General features: G+C 35.8%; 1 protein-coding gene across 1 annotated transcript in view; it reads left to right on the top strand.

Moving 5' to 3' along the window:
* UNC13C (unc-13 homolog C) overlaps positions 1 to 23,939 on the top strand; it is a 616,040-nt gene that overhangs the window by 409,232 nt on the left and 182,869 nt on the right. The window contains exon 20 of the mRNA XM_082733851.1: positions 15,045 to 15,130. Coding sequence (XP_082589977.1) covers positions 15,045 to 15,130 — 86 coding nt within the window. The remainder of the gene's footprint in view (positions 1 to 15,044; positions 15,131 to 23,939) is intronic.

Genomic DNA, 23,939 nt, shown 5'->3' with positions numbered 1-23,939 from the left:
TAATATCACGGTTTTCTTCTAGATGTCTTACATTGAGATCTATGATTCATTTCAAGTTATATTTTTGTACGTGGTATAATATAGATTTTAAGATTCTTCGGGATTTTCTTTTTCATGCTTATCTTTTTAATTCCACTTGTTAGAAGAATTATCCTTTCTCCATTGAATTAATTTGGCAACTTTGTCAAAAATCAGTTGGCTATACTTGTGAGAGTAACTCTGTATTCTTTGTTCCATTGATTTATTGATCCATATGTCTATCAGTTTAGTGATGAGGAAATTCTTCGGCTTTTTTTTACCTGGAAAAATTCTTTACCTCTTTTAATTCTGAAGGACAATTTTGCCAGCTAGAGTATTCTTGGTTGGCAGTTATTGTTTTTCCTTTCAGCCTTTTGAATATATCATCTCATTCTCTCCTGGTCTGCAGTTTCCTCTGAAAGTCCACTGATCACCTATGGAAATCTCCTGTGAATAGCAAGTCGTTTTCCTCTTCCTGCTTTTAAGATTCTCTCTTTGCCTTCTATTTTTTCTCTTTGTTGAAGTTCTCACTTTGTTCATGCATTGATCTCATGACCTCAGTGAGCATCTTTACAACCATTATTTTGAGATCTCAATTGGGTAAATCACTTACCTCCGTTTCACTAAAATCAGTTTCTGGTGATGTAACTTGGTTTTTGTTTGTTTGTTACATAGTCCCCTGTTTCTTCATTTTCCTTGACTGTTTTGGTTTCTGCACTTTAGAAAAAACAGCCACCTCTCCCAGTCTTGACAGTGGGTCTCATCAGTCACCCCAGCCTGAGTTCCAGGTTGTCTCTCAAGCATTTATGATTATCCAGGCCACAGGGTTTTTTGTTTTGTTTTGTTTTGTTTTGTTTTGTTTTAGTCTCCCATAGTTGAGCATTTGTCAAGACTTGTCAGTGCCCCCAAAGGGGGATGGGGATAGCAGTCAGCATGTAGATGCAGGCTAATTCGAAGCCAGACCCTGAGGCAACCACTGGAAAAATATGAAGTTAAGCCCCTTCCAGGGAGAAACTTGGAAAATGGACATTTTTGCATATTCCTTCTGCACTGGGCCCTGGGGGCGGGGGGATGCTCCTATATGTGTTGAAAAGCTGCTGCTTTGTTTGCTATAGTCCTGTGGGACTCGTGAATGCAAGACCCACTGACTTTCAGATGTAGGTGATGTGGGGGTCCCATCGCTTAGAAGCCATAAGTTGGGGCACCAAATGTGCAGACAACCTCCTTTCAGGGAGGTACTTGTAATTTGGTTTTGTTGTTGGAGCAATCCAGAGGGATACTGTCTGTAATTTCTTTTAGCTTCCTTCAAAAGATGCATATAGTAAAGTTTTAGTTTTTCTCTCTGAATTATATAGATCAGGACCAATGCGTTGAGTAGGAAACGGACCAGTTTTCAAAGATCTATTTGATATGCAATGATAAAGTATGCTGCTTTTATGTTCTCAAGGTGTGGGATGAACCAGAGCATTATGTCCAAATCATTAAAAAACAAAACAAAAACAAACAAACAAAAACCAGAATATTTTATTTGTTGCTTGAGGAGATTGGATTTAAGATACTTTAAACAGGGACCTCTATCTTGTTCTTTCTATTTTGGAGCTAATGCTGTTCAAAGTATTAAAGCTGTTGATTTGTTTAAACTGTGGCTTCCATTTGCAACAATGTGAATGAACCTTGTGGGTATTATGCTAAGTGAAGTAAGGCAGACTAAAGAAAACAAATAACATTCAATTCCAAGCATAAGAAGAATCTAAAAAAAAAAAAGAAGAAGAAACAAAAAGCAGAGTCAGATATAAATACAGAGAATAAACTGGTGTTTGCTGGATAGGAGGGTGATGGAAATGGGCAAAATTGCTGAAGAGAGCAGGAAGCATAAGCTTCTAGTTTCAGATGAAAAAGTCATGGGAATAAAAGGCACAGCAAAGAGAATATAGTCAACAATATTTTAATAGCATTGTATGGTGACAGGTGGTAGCTACACTTGTAAACATAGTATAACATATAGAGATGTTGAACCACTGTGTTGTATGCCTAAAATTACTGTAACATTGTGTGTTACATATAGTAATTATGTGTGTGTAACGTGTGTAAGTACAGTAAAAAATTAATTTTTTAAATTGTCTTTTTAGTGAAGTGACTTTTTTGTTTTAAGATGTTATTTATTTATTTATTGGTCCAACAGAGAGAGGGAGCATAAGCAGGGGAAATGGCAGACAGAGGGAGAGGCAGGCTCGCTGCTGATCAAGGAGCCCGATGCCAGACTCAGTCCTGGGACCCTAGCATCATGACCTGAGCCAAAGGCAGCTGCTTAACTGACTGAGCCACCCAGGCATCCCTCAAAAACAAAACAAAACCAAAAAAACCTGTAAACACTAAAATTTAAAATGTCTTACAAAACTGTTTATCATTCTAAAAAATAGAGCATCTGTATAATGCATCCTTATATCCATCACTCACATTCAACAATTACCAAGATTTTGTCATATTTTCCTCATATATACTTTGAGCTTTTTTTTCTTTGCTGAGTTTTCTTGAGCAAAACTCAGACATCGTATCATTTTATCCCTACATGCTTCATTATTCATGTCAAAAACTGATGACTATTTTGTTGCCTATCACAATTAATAACATCGCCGGTAATGCCATGGTATTGTGTTTTCTGTTCCACAGTTAAATACTGCTGTTTTTCCTTAAAAATGCCTTTTTATGTTTGTTTGTTTTTAAAGATTCTGTTCATTTACTTGACAGAGATCACAAGCAGGCAGAGAAGCAGGCAGAGAGGGGAGGAAGCAGGCTCCCTGCTGAGTCAGATGCAGGGCTCCATCCCAGGACCACGAGATCATGACCTGAGCCAAAGGCAGAGGCTTTAACTCACTGAGCCACCCAGGCGCCCCTTACATTTGTTTTAATCAGGATCCAAATAAGGCTCACATCCTACATTTGGCAACTATGTAGCCCAACTCTCTTATTCTATCTCCGGTCCCTTCCCTTTTCTTTTCTCCATGCCATGGACTTCTTATGGAGGCTGTATTCATTGCCCTTTAGAATGTTGTGCTTTCTGGATCACTAATTTTTTGGACCTCTTTTTTATATTTAACTTGTTCCTCCATTTATGATACTCCCCAGATTTGAATATTAACGTTAGAAGCTCTTTCAGGTTCCTTTCAGCGATCTTTTTCAAGATACTGAACAGATAATCCTGTGTACTTCCTACTCCTTCATGTCAAGGGTCACATTAAGTCTGGCTGTTTCCCCTGTGGTGATGCTAAGATGAGTCTGTGCTTGCAGCCTGATCCCTGCACTCTAGAATTTTCTGTTGACTTCTCCTCTGATGCTTTTGATTATTTATAATCAGTTCAAAAACCATTTATTCCAATAGGGACTGCAAAATTGTGGTTCTGTAATATTTTTCCTTCAATATTTGTTAGTTAGAATTTTTTCTGTAATGAAGAGCTTCCCTTTATTGACTAGGCTTACTTACTTGATTACCCTGAAATAGAATAAGGACAGGAAAGATAGGGCAAATGCTTAATTTTTTTCTCTTAGCTGAAAGACTTTTATTCCATTTTTTATTTCCTGCTCTATTTACTTTTATCATTTTTCATTAACATTCTCATTTAAATTGAACAAATACATATTGAATACTCAATATATGTCAGGCACTAAGCAAAGTCGGAGACCCAAAGATTTAGTTGGAAAAGAGATATGTACAAAATTAAATATTGGTCTTCAATTGCTCAATCACTGTGTCTGCCACATCACAAGTCATTCTGGAATTCAATTCTTTCCCTCATAGTCCCTTGTTGAGGTAACCTAATGGGGAAAAACTTGGTTTGCTCTCTGGTTTAGACTGAGAAATCCAGAGAATGAGACAGTGGACAAGGAGAATAGACACTGAAAGGTTACAGGTTTGGAGATATGTATAGTAAGTGATCTCACATTAAGAATACATCAGGGATGCCTGGGGGGCTCACTTGGTTAAGTGTCTGCCTTTGGCTCAGGTCATATCCCAGGGTCCTGGGGTTAAGTCTGTCATCTGACTCCTTGCTCAATGAGGAGCCTGCTTCCCCCTCTGCCTGCCATTCCCCCTGCTTGTGCTTGCTCTCTCTGACAAATAAATAAGTAAAATCTTTTTAAAAAATTAACAATACAGGAATATAAGAATTAAGAATAAAAGAATAAATGAATTATAAGCAGAAGACGGGAAATAAACAGCATGGAAGGGGAATGAGGCAGTTGTCAGTCAAAGAAGAAAAAGGCTACCTGGAAGGGAAAGCAGAAATGGTGAGAGTATCAGAGTCATGGTATTGCTGGAGTTCTTGAGTGAGGATTCCATCTATATGGCTGTGTGCTGCACTCCCCTGACTGCTGTCAACTGTGAAAGCTTCTTGTCCATGGTTCTGTGAAGCCTGACTCTACTGGTCATTGCTCCATCTGTTAAATGGAATTCAGCTTTCCTTGGGTTTCCATATAATATGCAAAGCAGTTTAGTCTTATTTCTCCATTATGCAAATTATGCTTACAGAAATTACCTGTTAATTATTTGTAGTTAAAACTTGAGTCTATGATTCTTATAACCAAAGTAGCATGACTAACCCAGTGTGCTATTTCATGGAACAACTCATGTCTTCCACTGGAAGCACAGTTAGGCTAATGTTAAAGTGTAAAGGAATCTTTCAGTTTGAATTGTTGGAATATGAGCAAACAATTTGCTTCCTACACGTGATCGGTTGTACAGAGCTGGGGTTTACAGTAGGGAGAATGGATATCAGAAAACCAAAAAATCTGAGATAAAACTGTCTAGAGGTACAAAAGAAAAGATGCTGTTTTGAAAGTTTTTACTCATGTTAATTACAGCCAGTTTGAATTCTTAAAACAGATAAGGTGTTTCTCTGCAAATTCCCAGAACAGTACATTATCTGAAAAGATTAAGGATACTTTTCTAAAAGCACTCTTATAAAAATGCATACTAAGAGTTGAACTAACTCAATCACTTGTGAAGATTGCAGTTTTCTACCTCTCTGTGTACATATCATAAAGGAAGGAAAAGCTTCATCTTGAATTTTCAAGGGTTCTTTCTTGCCAGATAATTTAGGCACAACTAGATACCTAGATGTTCTAAATATTGATCATTATCGTGGAGGGAACTATAGTGAATTAACTGGAGCCAGGTGTTGTGCTAAGCACTTACACAGTTTAATGATTGAATTAATCCTAAACTTAATCCTAATGACATCAGTACTATTATCATCCCCAAATTGCAGATGATGAAACTGAAGCCCGCAGAGGCTAAGTAACTATCTAGATCATACACCCAGCAAGTGGCAGAACCAGAACCTCAGCATCTCTCTGAAGATAACAGGATTAATCGTAAATTAAACAAAAGGATTAATTGTAAATTAAAAATCCCATGAGTAAAACAATGAGTGTTAATCCTTCAGTCCAACCCAAACATTTTTTATGTTTTCCTGATTAGTCTGGATCTGGTCACGATAAACCTATAACAGTAATGACTCACAAAAAAATTTAAAGTGCACAAGATATGCCAAATGGTACCAATTGCAGTTTTATATAAGCCAATCAAAAAATACATGCAATTTGTTATTTGTCAGAAGAAAAATATTAATAAACAGTATATACTTACTGGCATCCTCAGGAGAAACCATGAATTTTTTTTTCCCCCTCAATTTACTGCTTAAAAGAACTTTGCTTCCTAAATAATTGAGATAGATAAAAATGATCAATTTTTCACTGTGGGTTAGGTGCCAGGAATGTCAGGACGGAGGTCCACATTTAATAACTCTATAGAATCTAACAGCACACATTTCTATGTCTAATCTCATTTTATTTTTATAGCCTCATTTTTCCTTTAGTTTCTCTACTTTCAAGGCAAATCTCACTTTATTATAGTAATTTTGTAAATAACCTTAATATTTTTGAATAAGATGAATGCATAAGTAATAAGTAAAAATAAAGAAAAATGACTGTGTTTTAAGTATTTAGAGGGAAAGGTGACTTGAGTGGTTTAGTGATCTAATATTTCTAAGTGAGACAGACGGAGCCAGGAGAACTTAGAAAAGTTTTGCAATGTCTTTCAGGGTGACTTCCACATTTAAAAATTTGGAAGGTACAACTTAAGACATAGGACCATTATCAGGATTCGAGAAGATAATGCATGGAAAGTAGTTAGCACAGAGCCTGGCATTGCCTAGACCCTCTATAGGTGTGAATTCCCATCTCTTTTCTACTGCCTCAAGCTTCTTGCCCCACATGGTGGATATGAGGACTTGCTTCCTTCCAGGTCTCTAACCTGGAGGTACTTGGTGAGCTTGAGAAACAATGATCTGAATTCAATAAATTCCATTTATTATTTCCCCCATGCACATAGCGCAAGGTTGTAGGCCATTTCTGCCCATCTTCTCCTCTCTGCTGCTGGGTGGCATTTACACAGCCTTATAAAATATTAAGTATAATGGTTAACCTAGATCCATCTCCAATTTTACCTTTCATGTTTAAGTTAAATATCTATTTAAACATTTGAGTTCATTAAAATAATGCCTTAGGTTGTAAATAAAGAGAAAACAAAAAGATAAAAGGGTAATTGGGTTTAAATGGTGTTGGCGATCTACTTGGTTTAGGAGCAGGAGAATTTCAGTACAAAAAGAAAAATTATCACAAAGGAAATGTTCCATTAGATGAGTTAGCACTCTGAATATTTAAGCTAACTTTGATACTCAACTGCAATGTTCTAGTATGTCTTAGTTTCCCTTTAATACAGCTTTAACTTGTAAGGCTAGTGTATAATTTACTAGCAGAGTCTTGCTCAATTAAGTTCATTCTTCTTAGCTGTTCCTTCTCCTCATGATGATGGCAGTTAATTGCACTAATGTGTGTCAAATGTTCTTAAATGGAGAACATATTAACAAAAGGTGATTTTTTTTAAGAATGTGAGAAGAGCACAGATAACTAAATGTCTCCTGGATTCTGACCAATGAAGTTCTTGTTGCCTGCGAGACATGTGGTAACAGAACCATTGCTTACTCATTTGTAACAAAGAATACTTTCTTCAAAGACAGACTTTGCATATCAAAATAATACTTCACATTTAATGGATTCTAATCTTATCTGTTGTGACTAATGAATCAGTATTATCAAATTTGGCAGTAGTTAGATTGTTTTTCTTATTTCACAAAGATTTGCAGATAATGGGGTTATTAAATTATTGTGTCTCATGGGATTCAAGATTTAAAACATTTATGCTTTGTATTAATTGCTACAAATTAAAAACAGGAGACATTCTAACAGTGTTGGAATAGATGGGTTATTTCATTAAACCTCCTTTTATAAATGATAGACTAAGTTAAGCACCAATACAATTACTAACTCCTGATATTAAGTGAGCTGTGATGCAGTTTATAGTCTTGGTATCCTTTCCTTTGCCCTTATCCTTCACAGCTAAGAAATCATGGCTAATTCTGCCTTGAGTGCAACAGAGGACTTTGGAGAGAGGCCATACGAGCTGTGCTTTGAAGGAAGAGGCAGTTCGGGTCAAATGGAAAATCAGGAGGAAAGAGAATAGATGGGGAAAATAATGAGAAGATATGGGACATCAGATATGTTGAGACATTATAAGTAAGCTCGGTAGGTAGAGCATCAAAGTTTTAGAGAGTAGAGATACAAGTTAAAGTCAGGATGAGATCTTCATTGGCCAAGAAAGTAACATTAATGATTTGATACTTTTCTATGCTAATGAATATGTTATAAGCAGTTGATGGTTTTGAAGCTGTAGTGTAAAATACTGTGGCCTAAAAAACTAAAAAAATTAAAAAAATAAATAAAAATTTTTAAAAATTAAAAATAAATGTGTTGAAATAGTATGTCCTGTGTTTTTAAAAGGTAATTTCCATGGTAATATGGAAGTGTACTGGAGGAGAGAGAAATGGAGGCAAATAGATAACGGAGTGCAAGTCTTGAGGCAAACGAAGGTTAAGGCTTGGATAAGGGAAGCGGTGGGTGGAAGAGGGGAGGGACACAGGTTTCATAGTCTTGATAATGGAAGGATCCACAAAATTGTGGAAAGGAGAAGATGCTGTGCATTGTGGCAGAGGTTGATGACTCCATTTACTCTCTAGTTCAGGGTTAAATAGTGATGTTTTTTATTTAACTAGATTATTTGTAAGAAACAGCCCAAGAAATATTTTTAAATGCACCAAAAATACCATAGAGAAGTAGCAAAGTAAAAGTATAGATTTCAGAAGACCCTCTGTAACTATTATATAACTAAACGTGCTTTGAGTTCTTTTTTTTCTAGCAGGGGGTGTCCATTATCTCCATCGGTAATGATAAGTGCAACCAAATTTGGAATAAGCATATCATAATACACTATCAGCAAAACTTCTACGACAGATCTCAAAAATATCTCAAGCTCCAAAGATGTCTCCTGCATAGTAGTAGAGCTTAGCAAGTAATAGACTGAGAGTTTATTTTTTTAATTTTTTATTTTTTATAAACATATATTTTTATCCCCAGGGGTACAGGTCTGTGAATCACCAGGTTTACACACCTAGGTGACTCAGTCAGTTAAGTGTCCACCTTCAGCTTAAATCATGATCCCAGGGTCCTGGGATGGAGCCCCCCATTGGGATCTCTGCTCAGTGGGGAGCCTGCTTCTATTTCTGCCTACTGCTCCTCCTGCTTGTGTGCTCTCTCTTTCTCTCACACACAAATAAATACGTAAATAAATCTTTTAAAAAAATAAATAATTAAAAAATGACCATTCCATTAACCATTTTTTTCCTAATACTCATCTTTTTTCCTATAGATTTATGACAGTTCCTTTTATATTAATATTATTCCTTTGGTTTTTATATATAGTGTGTGTTTTTCTATGTGTTGTTTTTATTTTAAATGGTGGCTTGGTTTGGTGTAGGTTTGCCATGTTGAGGATTTAATACTAGTGATGAGACCCTTTAACCCACAGTTTCTCAATGATGAAAATCACACTTGACATTGATTGATTATGTAATTGAGAAAATCCTGAGATAAACAGCTAATTTTTAGGTTCCTTGTTTTGAAATTATCTCACTAAGGCTTCCATATTAAAGGAAAAAAAGTATTTTAGAAGTCACTTTTAGAGTCTTTTCTTATGGTAATTACAACTATTAATTGGGGTGCACAGTTTACCTCTTCCATCAATTGATATTTTCTTTTAAATATTTAATTTATTTGCCAGAGAGAGAGAGAGCACAGGCAGGGGCAGCTACAGACAGAGGGAGAAGCTGGCTCACTGCCAAGCAAGAGCCCAATGCAGAACATGATCCCCAGGTCCTGGGATCATGACCACAGTCAAAGGTAAACACTAGATGCTTAACTGACTGAGCCACCCAAGCGTCCCAGTCAATATAAATTTATTTATTTATCTCCTTGAATTTATTATGATTTATACATGCATTTACCAGAAAACTGTGTTGGGTATGTGATGACTCTCTCCCCTAGAAGCCTTAACTGATTTAGCTAGAGACAAAGACTGAGAGCCTGAGAAGCTCGACAGAAAGTAGCAGCTGAAAAACTGAGAAAGCTGAACACAGCAACAGGAGCATAATTGAAATTCAGGCCCTGTGAAGTAGTGGGTCCACGTGAACATCCCAAGCGTACAACCTGGGTTACGAAGGGATACCTGCTAGGAGTATGAGTAAAATACAGACCTGCTTTGAATGAACTCGGTCCCTAAATGGATAAAGGTCATCTGTCTCAAACCCTAAAACACTTCTGCCAGAATAAAAATAAATTCTTTCTGAAGAATACTAACGTCCTACAGATACCTAAATTGAATATACATTTTCCACAAAAAGTCTTTCATTCAATAAAAAACAGTAGACATTATAAGAGATTAGTACAACAGAATTTAGATACTCAGATGTTATCATTGTAATTAATATATATTTAAGAAATTAACAACAAGGAGATATTTAGTTATGCACTTGAAAGTAAATTCTAGAACTGAGAACTACAACAAATGAAAATAATACTGGATTTACCAGCACGTTAGACACAAATGAAGAGAAAATTAATGTGAAGATAGTACAGAAAAAATAACCAAAACTATGTTCAAGAAAACAAAAAATGTAAAATAAAGATTATTTATCAAAGTTAACTACATGGTGGCGTGTAAAGGAAATCTCAACAATCTTTGAAAAGATCAAAATCCTTCAAAATATGTTCTTTGACTATAAGCTAAGGAGAAAACAGCAACAAAAAGAGCCGAAGTTAAGAAATCAATCTAAGATTAGACAAATAACATACGATTTCACTTATATATGGGATCTAAAAAACAAAGTGAATGAATAAGCAAACAAAAAGCAGAAACCTATAAATAAAGAGAACAACAAACTGATGGTTCCCAGAAGGAAAGGGTTTGGGCATGGACAAAATGGGTGAAGGAGATTGGGAGATACAGGCTTCAAGTTATGGAATAAGTAATCATGGGAATGAAAGATACAGCATAGGGAATATAATCAATGTTATGTAATAGCCTTGTCTTGTGAAAGATGGTGTAGTGAGCAAAGCACAGTATAATAGAGATACTGAATCACTATGTGGTACACCTGAAATTAATGTAACATTATGTGTCAATTATACTTCAGTTAAAAAATAATTAGGACAGTAAAATTGGAGACTTCTCAAAGTAGAAAAATACCAAAATTAAAATTTTAAAATAGTCTGATTGGATTAATATGTATATCCAACAAAATATTTTTTTAAGATACAGCTAAATGTAGTTCCTATAAGAAATTTATGCCTTACATACACATAACAATAGAAGAAAGTTCCCAAATTAATTACCTAAAAAACTTTCTTAAGAATTCAGAAAAGAAACATCATATTAAACTCAAAGAAAATGAGGAAATAATGAAGAGCAGAAACTGATGAAATAAAAAACAAACACATAGTCTTGTAACTACCAACATTAAGATATCAAATATATTTATCATCCCAAAAGTTTCTCCACATTCTTTTATAGTCAACCCTTCTTCACCAAGCCACTGGCAACCACTGATACATTTTCTCTTTCTATCTTTCTGATACTGTATTGGAATCATGGTATATAAGCTTTTGTTTTTTTTTTATTTTTTATTTTTTTAAGATTTTATTTATTTATTTGACAGAGAGAAATCACAAGTAGATGGAGAGGCAGGCAGAGAGAGAGAGAGGGAAGCAGGCTCCCTGCCTAGCAGAGAGCTTGATGCGGGACTCGATCCCACGACCCTGAGATCATGACCTCAGCCGAAGGCAGTGGCTTAACCCACTGAGCCACCCAGGTGCCCCGTATATAAGCTTTTGAACCCAGCTTCTCTCTTTCAGCATAATTCATTTGGTACTCATCTGCATTATTACATGTATTGGTATTTTATTCCTTTTTATGATTTAGTAAATTCCATCCTGTGAATCTATCACTGCTGATTTATCTATTCATCAGTTGAAGGACACTGATGTTTGCAGTTTTTGGTGATTAAGAATTAAGCAACATGTACAGTGTTTGCTATAAATATAGTTTCATTTCTCTCCTACCTGGAGAGGGACTGCTGGTTAAATGTATATTTAGCTTTATAAGAAATTGCCAAATTGCTTCCTAATCTGAATCTAACATTCTTTTTTTGTCAGCTAAAATAGATCAGTGTTCTAGCTCCTCTGCAACCTTGCTAGCCATGGTATTGGCAGGTTTTGTTTTACTTTGTTTCATTTTGTTTTTAAGCTGTTCTAGCAGACATATAATGGTACCACCTTATAGTTTTATTTTGAAAGTACCTAATGGAACTGTTGAACATATTTTCATGAGCTTAATTTTCATTAATTATCTTCCTTGCTGAAGTGTCATTCAAATCCTTTGCCCATTTTTTTGATTGGGTAACTTTTTTATTATTGAGATTGGAGAGTAATCTATGTATTTTGGATAAAATTCCTTTATCAATTACATGTTTTACAAACTGTTTTCTCCTATACTGTTGCTGTGTTTTCATTTTCTCAGTAGTACTTTTTGAAGAACAACTTTAATTTTCATAGTATAATTCATCAATATTTTATTTTATCATTTGAACTTTTTGCATCACATCTAAGTAATGACATTGCCTAGTGCAAAGTCAGAAAGATTTTCTATGTTTTGTTTTAGAAGTTTTATAGTTTAAGGTTTTATATTTAGGTATGTGATCCATTTTGAGTTAATTTTTTATATGTTATAAAGTATGGGTAAAGGTCTTTTTTTTTTTTTTTTTTTTTTGCATATGGATATCCAGTTACTCTAGGACCACTTACTGAAGACTATCATTTCCCCACTGAATCACTAGAACATTTATTGGAAAATAATTAACCTTGTATTTGAAAATGCAGTGTCTTAATTACTGTATTTCATAGTAAACTATGAAGACAGGTGTTGTAACTGCTTCAGCTTTTTTTAACATTACTTTTTGTTCTTTCTGGTCTTTTGCCTTAGCATGTAAATTTTAGAATCACTTTGTCAGTTTCCACAAAAATATCCTGCTGGAATTCTCATTGAGATTGATTGAATCTATAAATCAATTTGGGAAAATTTGACATCCTAACAATATTGGATATATCTATCCACAAGTACAATATATTTCTCCATTTAGGTTTTATTTGGTGTCTCTCCTCAACACTCTGTAGTCTTCTTCATTTAAATTTTGTACATATTTTCATAGATTTATACCTAAGTATTTCATAACTTTTGGTGACATTATGATTGATACTGTTATTTAAATTTCAATCTCCAATGGTTGAATGCTAATGTATAAAAATACAATGATTTGGATATTGACTTTATATTCCATGAGGCTGCTGGACCATTAGTGACTTTTTCTCTAGTGGTTGTTTTTTTGTTTGTTTGTTTTGTTTTTAATTCTCTGCATAGATAATCATGTCTGAAAATAGAATTTTATTTCTTCCTTTGCTATCGATATGCCCCTTTTCTTTCTTTTTTTTTTTAAGCTTTTATTTATTTGAGAGAGAGAGCAGGCATGCACAAGCAGCAGGGAGGGGCAGAGGGAATGGGAGAAACAGACTCCCTGCTAAGCAGGGAACCAGACATGGGGCTCAATCCTAGGACCCTGAGATCATGACCTGAGCTGAAGGTGGATGCTCAATCAACTGAGCCACCCTGGGACTCTATATATCCCTTTTCTTATTTCTTTTCCTTGTTTTTTTTTTTTAAACTTTAGGAATGCCAGTATAATGTTTAATATGAGTAGAGATGTAAATATCACTGCTTTGATTTCAGTATTAGTATGAAACCATTAAGTATAATGTTTGTTGTAGGTTTTTGTACATTCTTTTTATAATGTTGTATTCCCTCTAATTCCTAGTTTTCAGAATTTTATTTGTTCATGAATAAATATTAAGCTTTGTCAGATAAGTTTTTCTACTTAGTCAATTAATACAATAAATTATATTGATTCATTTTTTAATGTTGAACAACATTGCATTTTGGGGATAAACCTCTCTTGATCATGATGTATTATCCTTTTTATTTATGGCAGGATCAAATATGCCATGTTTTACTGAAGAATTTTGCAACTGTTCTTATGAGAGATGATGTTTTATGGTTTTCTTTTTGTACATTTTTTTAATATCAGAGCATTATAAAGTGAATTAATATGTTCTTCATTCTTGATTCAAAAAGTTAAAATAATTTCCTCCTTTTATGAGCTTAAAGTACTCTCATTATGTTATCACTTACAATTTTGTTGCTACACAATTATTACATAAAAAATAATACACTAAAAATTATGTGATGTTAGTGGCTATCCATAAATGAAAACTTTTGAAATAAATTATATGCCTAAGTTTATTTTATATCCATAGGATAAAATTTAATGTTGAAACTAATTTGCATATATTCAAGTTCTGTAAATTTTTTTGATCATAGCAAGTGTCCTAAGTTTGAATACTTGATAAATGTATAGATTCTGCACATAATTGTTAAAATATCAATTGACATTATTAGACAAATTGATAGATGGCAGTTGGTAAGGGATATGTGATGAAATGAAACACAGCTTCTTTTGGTGCAAAGTTGGGCTAGAATAGTTTTATGTAGTGTCAGTTTTTTTATTTTTTTAATTTGAGGTCATATTGAGGTCATGTTAACTTAGGTAACACTTTCTTTGCCATTCAGCATTGATAATACTCCTTTTTATTTAAACTCAAAAATATAAATGAATGTGAGAGTTATTTTTATTCCTTACCTTATTTTTTTCTTTCTTAGTATATGTTATTTTTTGTATTTATGTATATATTAAATATTAGAACAGAAAATACTTTCAGTCTTAATATATTGGCATGTCATGTTTTCAATATAATGAAAAGACTTAGTCATTCTATTCATTGGGCTTATATTACTGGGAGCCTTATCATAAGATTGAAAGGACGTACAAAGGAATGCATATTCAGCAACACTAGAAATGTTAATCCTGAAGTTTATTTGATCTAAAACACAGACACACTTGGGAATTCTGGAGTCTTGAGGAATGGGTCTGCTGTGGGCCATTTTACTAGAGAAGTAGGGAGTCTTTCTGAAATAATTTATTTTAAGCAAATAAAGAATGGAAGGACTCAAGCGTGCTTTAAGGAACATGACTAACAGATGAATGGAAGGTGTTGTTTTGGCTATTACGTACTCAGAGTCTTTTGCTCTCGGTTCAAAATTGAGATACAATAAAAAGGGCTCTTTAGAACAAACACACACGTAGCCTAAGACATCCCTCAGGAGCTCCAGGCACCATTACCTTGGACTAACGTTACGGAGTCTATTTTTCCAGCACCAAATAACTGTGTTTATTTCTACACTCTGGTATGTAGTTTTGCCCCTGCCTATGAAAGTTTTTAACGAAAAATCTCATAAATAAAAGTATTTATGAACCAGACATCAGTTACTGTGGCATATATGTCAAGTGAGGTGTTTCAATTTTTAGACAGATTTCTCTTTCTGATGTATTCATATATGTGTTTGGTTTTAGGTTTCCTCAAGAACTGAACATGGGAAAAATAAGTGCTGAAATTATGTGGACCCTTTTCGCTCAAGATATGAAATACGCACTAGAAGGTAATTACAAATATTTATACTTCTTATAATACATGTTTTAGGTAAATTGTGATTTTGTGTTCTTGATTTTAAATGTAAAGAATTGAAGCATTAAAATGTTGTGATTAGTTCTAAAACTTATTTCCACATTGTAGGAAAATAAAGGTCTCCAAGTCTTTCAAAGCCCTCAAAAACATATATTTTTTAATCAAGTCATCGAAGCCTCAGGATCATACTAAGTATATCACTCATAGGCTCATGCTCAGATACAGGGTTACCTTACAGAGGTTCATTTACCAGGGCAGACCATATTGAAGGCGTGAGTAGGTACAAATATTTGTCGGGATGGATTTGGAAATTGCGTCCATGGTTATGAAAGTTAAAATCTGACCAAAGTCTTCAAAAAGACAGTGGCAGGGCTCTTTCCCTGAAATACTGTTCTCAATAAGTCCAAATCTTACAAGGGAAATAGAGCTCTTTAAAATAGAACTTTAAGGGCACCCGGGTGGCTTAGTAGGTTGAACTTCTGACTTGGTTTCGGCTCTGGCCATAGGATCCAGCCCCTGATCCAGTGAGCTTAGTTCTGCACTCAGCATGGGTCAGCTTGGGATTTTTCCCCCTCCCTCTCCCTGCCTCTCTGTTCTTCTCCCTGTCTCTCTCTCTTTCCTTGTCTATATATATATGTGTATATATATATACATACATATCTGTGTATGTATATATGTGTGTATGTGTGTGTATATATACCTATATACACACATATGTATATATAATATATATGATGTATAATATATATCTCTGAAATATATATTGTATGTATTATATAATATCTATCTATCTATATATATCTTAAAAAAAAACAAACAAACAGAACTCTTAAGTCAAAAAATTCTATCAATATCCTCACACAATGCTTAGTTAGAAAACCAGAAACCAGTCCAGGTTTCCTGTCCTCTAGTAACTTATATTCTAGAAGAAAATTTTCTTTGCATTTGTTCAATGGTATATTTTGAGCCCCTAGAAGCTAAGGGCCCACAAATATACTCAGTGTGGGGGTTAGAGCAGTGGACACGACCACCATGGTCCCTGCCCTCAACAAAATTATGGAGGGTAGTCACAAGTAATATGAGGTGATTAAGGTTAATAATGATAGAATGTCTGGAGGTAAAGCATCTAAATCAGATTTGGGACAAGGGAACAAGGCAGCCTTTCTAGAAGAACTTCGTGCAAGTGTTATATGACAAAGACCTGAAGAATAAGTAGGAGTTAGTTCTGGGAAGAGATGAGCAGGAATCCTCTGTCTTGTCCTGATAGAGGACACAGCATTGGCAATGAGAGTGAGCACAAGGCACATTTGAGGAAAGCACACTCAGCAGGTCCTACGAGCAAGAGGTAGCAAGAAGAAAGGCTGGAGACATTGACAGGGACTGGCATGCAGGAGCTGGTGGACCATGGAGACGAGTTTGACACAAGATGGTGAAGGGATTTCAGAGGATCATGTCGTGTTTAGATTTGCAACTTCAAAAAAGCATTTTGACTGTAACATGAAAAATAGATTAATAGAGTAAGAGTGGTTCAGAGTTCATTCTCATTGTATCACTGTTTTTGTTTTTGTTTTCATTAGTTTTGTTTTTTGGCATTGCTAAAACATAAACATGATGCTGGGGGAAACGGTGGAAACATACAGACATTTTCATTCCTTGAAAGAGGCACACACAGTAGATTTTAATATCTGATTTTCTGGTAAAGTCTGGGTCTCCCACCCACAAATACACAGGTTTTCTATCTTTAATGTTCAACCAGACTCTTTGGAGGCAGAAATTCCTTATTTTGCAGTTAGATATTTGTTCTCCATTGTATCAGCCGGGCGCGTTCTCTCTGCCTCTGCCTCTGCCTCCCGCCAACCACATCCTTCCATGCCACTCTGCTGCAAATCTAGGATCTCCTTAGGTCAAATGGGAAGCACCAATACATTCGGCTGGTAAGTTTCTCCAGTTAGCATGTGCTCCCTTAGTCCCATCCCTCATATTTCCCCATCCTCCTCAAATGTCTTTCAGGCATCTCAGCTTTCTAACATCAACAAAGAATTCCGGATCTCCCCTGTCAAAACCTGCTTCTTCCTCCTGCACATCCTGCAATACTGGCAGGACCACTCATCCAGTTACTCAAGTCAAACACATAGGGGTTTCGTGGATTCCTTTCTTTTCCTTAGCACATTCTAAGTTCAAGTTTTTCCAACCTGCTACTATTTCCTTGACTTCTCTTCCCACCAGTCTTCGTAAGCAGTGATGTGGGCCTCATTTTAATGTCATCCTCTCGGGATCCAAAGTCACTGCCAGGGATAACCTTATTTTAATCAGCTATCTAGCAACTAATCAGTACCTTTGATTTGTGTATTTATGTGTATGCATTTGATTGCTTCTTAACCGGCTGTAGTAATGTAAGGGTCTTGTCTGGAATGATGCCTACAAAATAGAAGCTACGCAGTAACTACTTGCTGAATAAACAAAGACTTCACTGGATAATCCCAATTTAGTGGAGGAGTGAGCAGAGGAAGAGACTTCCACTGGTGATCTCCTTGGGACATTCCAAGAGGTCAACACCTTTGTGCATTATCATTCTCACCTGTAACGTGAAAGGTTTACACTGGATCAGAGGGTTGGGCCATGGGCAAGGGGGCTTCTGCCCACATTTTGGAAGAATGTGATTAATTAAAACAATCCCATGGTGGCACTGTTTGCCAGTACACATTTTCTTTAGGCCAGGCCTCTCTTTTCTTATGTAATAACATTTGTGTAACTGTTGGTGTTTTACATTACATTTACTTTTAAAATAAGTAGTTATTTTAGAGGATTAAGCATGCTATTTCTGTTAAGGAATTTAATCTCAAAAATTTAATATTCGTTGGAAACTGCAATGAAGATAGAAATGCTACAAGCAAGGTGTATGTAACTTTGCTTAGATGGGTACTGCTTATAGATTAATAACTGTTATTAATAACAGAGCTATTAATCTATAAGCAGTACCCAAAATGCTGAGACTGCAGCATCAAAAATCAGGTCTAAGATCAAGAGTAAATAATTTTGTAGTTATCTTAGCTTTTTTGAGGTAAAAATCTCCTTTTTAAAAAGAATTTTTATCTGACTTTTTAAAATAGTTTTAGTGAGAGCTAATTCACATACCATACAGTTCAATCAACTTAAAGTGTACAATTCGGTACTTATTATGTTTGCACATTCACACACATTTTCAAGAAGTCATGGTAACTATATTAAGGGAGCAATTTGGATTACAGTTTATGATTTATGCATCTTCTTTTCCACCAGAAGAGAAGACTTTTTGGAGCAAAGATTGTTTTTTTCTTCTTTGTATTTATTGAACTGTAATAAAAATGCACCATGTGTTTGTTTACTTGAAATGAATTGCAAATGGGATAATCCTATAAAAACAATCTTAGAGACAAGAACAGGATACCTGCATGGTCAAACTAAACATTTGTGGTATTGCAAGCCAGGAGGCAGCAGGGGATCTGAGTCCAGGAAACCCAACTTCAGAAAGCTTTATCACTCATGGGCTATGGAACCTTGGGCAATCAAACCTTGATTTTTTTTTTTTTTCTTAAAAGCCATAACTGAATTGAGGAACCATTGGATATTATTTCAAAAACCATACTATACCTTAGCTAAATGAATTTACATTAAAAAAAAAAAAGCCATAGGGAGTCTCCAGGTTGGTGTGAGGATTGCATGATATTGTTAAATGCACTTTGCAAACTGGAAAGCACTATGCTAATGGGATGGGACTATGATGATGATGATGATTTTTAAATAATAGCACTCACTCTTTTTTTTTTTTTTTTTTAAGATTTTACTTATTTGTTTGACAGACAGAGATCACAAGTAGGCAGAGAGGCAGGCAGAGAGAGAGGAAGAAGCAGGCTCCCTGCTGAGCAGAGAGCCCAATGCAGGGCTCAGTCCTAGGACCCTGAGATCATGACCTAAGCTGAAGGCAGAGGCTTACACCACTGAGCCACCCAGGCATCCCATGATTACTTTTATATAAAGGGGGAAAGTTCTGTCAAAGTCTCAAAGCAGTCTCCTTCAAGAGCCATTCAAGGTTTAATCCCCTGGAAGAGTGTTCACAAATGCCTGTGAATCTGATCACTTTCTCTCTCTTCTTCCTTTTCACTATTTCAGTCTAATAGGTCGCTTCAAGAAGTGTACTACACCTTTTTTTAAAATGTGACATGCATAATAATTACTAGAGAAAATGAGGACTTAGAGTACCTCACAGAGTAGAGGGCATACAATTAAAAACATTCATCTGGCAGGCTCTTGTGCATACTGATAGTGATTTTTCTGACTCTTCCTACTTGCCTTCTAAAATGTTGTTAAAATTAATTGATTATGGAGTAGTGTTTTGGATCGTTGACCTGGAAAGACTCTGTGTTGTTACGTAGTTTGGGCTCCATAGTTCGTCTTGTGACTAAAGCAGCAGACCCCAACTTGTGAGCAACCTGTGCTAGAGTCCGGTCAATAGAGAGAAAGGAACCAGCTAGAACTTCCAGACTTGTAGCTGTTGGCAGCTATTTGCTTTACTTCATGAACTCATCAACTGCTGTAAAATAAATAATCTAATTTAAAATCAAAGAACTTTTTCCCAACTTTACTCAGTGTGTATGAGCCAACTTATTTTGTTTTTTAACATCTGACATTGCCCACCTTGCTAGTGTAATAGACAGTAATTCATCTGATCACTATGGTGATAACTTACTGAATAAAGCCAGGATAAATTATTTTGTTGATTTAAAAAAAAAAAAGATGTACTTTCTGTGAAAAAGAAAGCATAGGAAGGGAGAAAATTGTGAAACAAACTTGGTTTTGTGGAATTTTTTCTAAATAATTTATTCTAAAAACTCTTGTAGTCTTTACCCTGGCAGGTTCAAATGTAGGTTTAACAATAATTTGGACATAGGTCTGAATTCAGGCTCTGCTACTTTCCATAAACTTCTTAGCTCTTATTCTGTATAGTTTATTAAACTCAGCAAGCATTACTTCCCACATTGTAAACAAGGGACAGAAATACCTAGCCTATAAATTATTATAAGGAGAAATAAGAAAACCAGGAGAGACAAGAATGAGGGAGAGTGGTTTCCTAGCACATAATAAATATTCAATAATTGCTAGCCATTATGACAAACTTGAGGACTATAATTTAGTAAGCAACAAGTTGGAAATGATTTATACCACCACCAAAATATCTAGATGCCTGTAAGTGACTGAAATGTTTAATTGGTAATTTCGGTTGACTGCAGACATTGTGTTGTCATCTTGATATCCACAGAATTTGGTTCCCTGCCAATTGTTAAATCAGAACAGTCCTGTTCAGGGCATTGATTGTGTAACATATGTCTGTGTCTTCAAAGTCTTTATTAAGAACAAACCCTGCCAGGCCCCAAGATAACAGCCAGATGGTAGATGGGGTCCACAAGGATTCAGGTGGTTTCTAATTAATAGTTCTGTAAAAAGAGTATTTGGGATGCTTTTAAACACTGATTCTTAAATGGGGACTTGTGGCTGGTCTTCAGATCATATCCTGAAATTGTATCGACATTTAGGAAGTGGTGGGATGGGAGAGAGGTGTTTCAGGCCTTTGTCCCATTTTCAGATGAATCTTTGAATAGAAAAACAAAGTCACTGAAAATAAATTGGTTAAAATAATATCTTAGGCTAAGATAAAGATAAAATTACAATATGGGACACCCAATTGTCTTTCACCTGGCATTAGTAAAGTTGCCCATATCAGTGCTCCTCAAACGTTAGTTTTTCACTTGTCTCCTAGGAATCTTGTGAAGCACAGGTTTTGAGTGGGTTGACCTTTGAAGGAGGTGGGATTCTCTTGATTTCTAACAAAATCTGAGATGATGCCAGCCAGCTGGTTGGTGTACCACACGCTGAGTATGACAAGGCTTCAGTGCTGTTAATGTAAGTGATAGTTCTGGACCGCCTGCCTTCTTATTGCTGAGCTTTGTTGACTGCTACTGAGTTACCATGTTGGACTTCAATAGAAGAAGATTCTCAGACTGCTTTTGTAGTTTTTGAGCACATCATCATCCTAGTAAGCACAGCGAGTACCATTAATTTTTCTTCACACTGCCCCTGCTCTCTCTTAACTTACAAATTCAAATATTTGCCTACTGAACACCTTCTGAGAGTTCTTTACTCTCTACATATTTATTGTGAAGGCCTTCTCTCAAAAAAGTATGATCTTCTAAAAAATGCTCTTTGCCCAAATACACATGTCAGGCCACCCTGACATTTAAGAACATTGACCTTGACATCTTTACTGGTCTTTTGGCTACCTTTAGTATATCAGAACTAACTTGTTGCCCCATAAATGTCGTTAGCCTCACTTAAAGTATTCTTATATTTAATATCTTTTTGGTCTACCTCCTACTTGGTCTACCTCAAACTATTCTTTCATACTTGTCATCTTTCTGGTCTACTTCTCATCCATTTTCTGCTGATTTTCAAGTGTACCCTCACAAATCACTGGTTGTCAATTTATGTCGGTCCTCATTTCTTTCTTCTTTCTTTCTTTCTTTCTTCTTTCTTTCTTAGTAGACAAGAATGGTTTCTTACTAGTTTCTACCGTGAATAAAATCTCCCTAGAAACAACTGATTTCTTTCTTCTATTTCTCACTTTTAGTCTTTCTTGATGTTACTTGAATGAGGAGATTAAACCTATACCTATGTACATTTCAGAGACTCTGGATGGAACAGAGATTGAAAGCACTTTGTAAAGAGGATCTCTCTGGCCTCCTTTTCTTAAGGCAATAATAATCAACCTATTTTTTCCTCCAATTTTCCAGCATTACTCAGAGGTGCAGGAACTCCCACGAGTAACAGGAATGTGGGCGTTTCTTAACACAGAGAGATGGCAGCTGGCTTTCCTTCATCCCATTGAGTCCTATTGAGAATTATCATTATTACTGTTGTCCAGAAACGGACAACTTTTCAGTTATTCAAAGCAATAGCACAGCCCGTATTTGTAACGGTATCAGTTTTTAATGGGTAATGTTTTGAACCTGAAAATAAAAATTCTGTTTTCATATAACTGATAAGTCATTTTCTTATTCTAAAAGCCATTTGTTAAGATTTCAGGACTTTGGCAACACCTACCAAGATACCACAGAGACATTTAAACATGACTTGAGGATACTTCCACTTTCCTGTTGTTATAATAATCATTCCAGGTGCCTAAGCTAGAAATTGAGAAGTCATGGTTGACTTCTTTCTTTCTTCAGCATCTAATTAGCAAATATATATTATAAGCTCTATATCTAAATTCTCCTCCATGATTTTCTTTTCTACGCTTCTTACCATTGTCCTTGTTTAGACACATGTTTCCTGCTTCCACGTTCATGGGTCAGGTTCTTCCTTTGTAGCTGCCTGCCTGACCACTGGATAAAGTTGAAACTCCTTAGCAGAGCCCGGACCAGTACCTGACTCTCTGTACCTGACTGTAGCCCTAGTGGTTTTTTTTTTTTTTAATTTTTTATTTTTTATAAACATATATTTTTATCCCCAAGGGTACAGGTCTGTGAATCACCAGGTTTACACACTTCACAGCACTCACCAAAGCACATACCCTCCCCAATGTCCATAATCCCACCCCCTTCTCCCAAGCCCCCTCCCCCCAGCAACCCTAGTGTTTAATGCCTCCCCCATAAGTAGACTATATGTCCTAGCTGCATCCAGATATTTGACATTTTCTGAAAACTTCTTTTAAGTTTCCCTCACCCTGCCCAAGCTTTTTCCTACTTGGCATCTCAAAGACTCACGTATTCTTCAAAGTTAATTCAGAAGTTACTTCTTACATAGTCTTCCCTGAGATTCTCAGAGAGAATTCTCCTATAATACTTCCTACTATAACGTTTGTTCTTGTGTTATGCTTCACAAACACATGACTTGCTATACTCTGAGCTCCTACTCTTCTTTGTTCAAATCTCCCTACTCTCTCCTTTCTCTGACACTTAATAGAAATGCTCTGAACCAATGAATGCACACATGAATAGACACCTATGTTTAAAAACAGGCAAAAACATAGCTTGTTTTATTCCTAAATGCTCATTTCCAGCCACAACTCAGTACAATCACTCAGGCCTGATGTAATCTACACATACTCATTCAAAGGAGAACATTTCCCAACAATTATTTTCACCATGTGTTATGGTTGTAGTAATTCTAGGAGGTGTTTAATAATCACAGATGTGTGGGAATGCAAGCTGGTGCAACCACTCTGGAAAACAGCATGGAGATACCTCAAAAAATTGAAAATAGAGCTACCCTATGACCCAGCAATTGCACTACTGGGTATTTATCCCAAAGACAGAAACATAGTGATCCGCAGAGGCACATGCACCCGAATGTTTATACCAACAATGTCCACAATAGCCAAACTATGGAAAGAACCAGATGTCCAGCAACAGATGAATGGATAAAGAAGATGTATATCTATACAATGGAATACTATGCAGCCACCAAAAGAAATGAAATATTGCCATTTGCGATGATGTGGATGGAACCTAGAGAATATTATGCTTAGCAAAATAAGTCAATCAGAGAAACACAACTATCATATGATCTCCCTGATATGAGGAAGTGGAAGTAGGAAAAGAATAAATGAAACAAGATGGGATCAGGAGGGAGACAAACCATAAGAGACTCTTAATCTCGCAGAACAAACAGAGGTTTGCTGGGGGTGGGAGGTCAGGCGAGGGTGGTGGGGTTATGGACGTTGTGGGGGGTGTGTATGCTGTGGTGAGTGT

This window comes from Mustela nivalis, assembly GCF_964662115.1.
Source record: "Mustela nivalis genome assembly, chromosome: 6".
Lineage (NCBI taxonomy): Eukaryota > Metazoa > Chordata > Mammalia > Carnivora > Mustelidae > Mustela > Mustela nivalis.
This window is presented reverse-complemented; position numbering and strand designations above follow the sequence as displayed.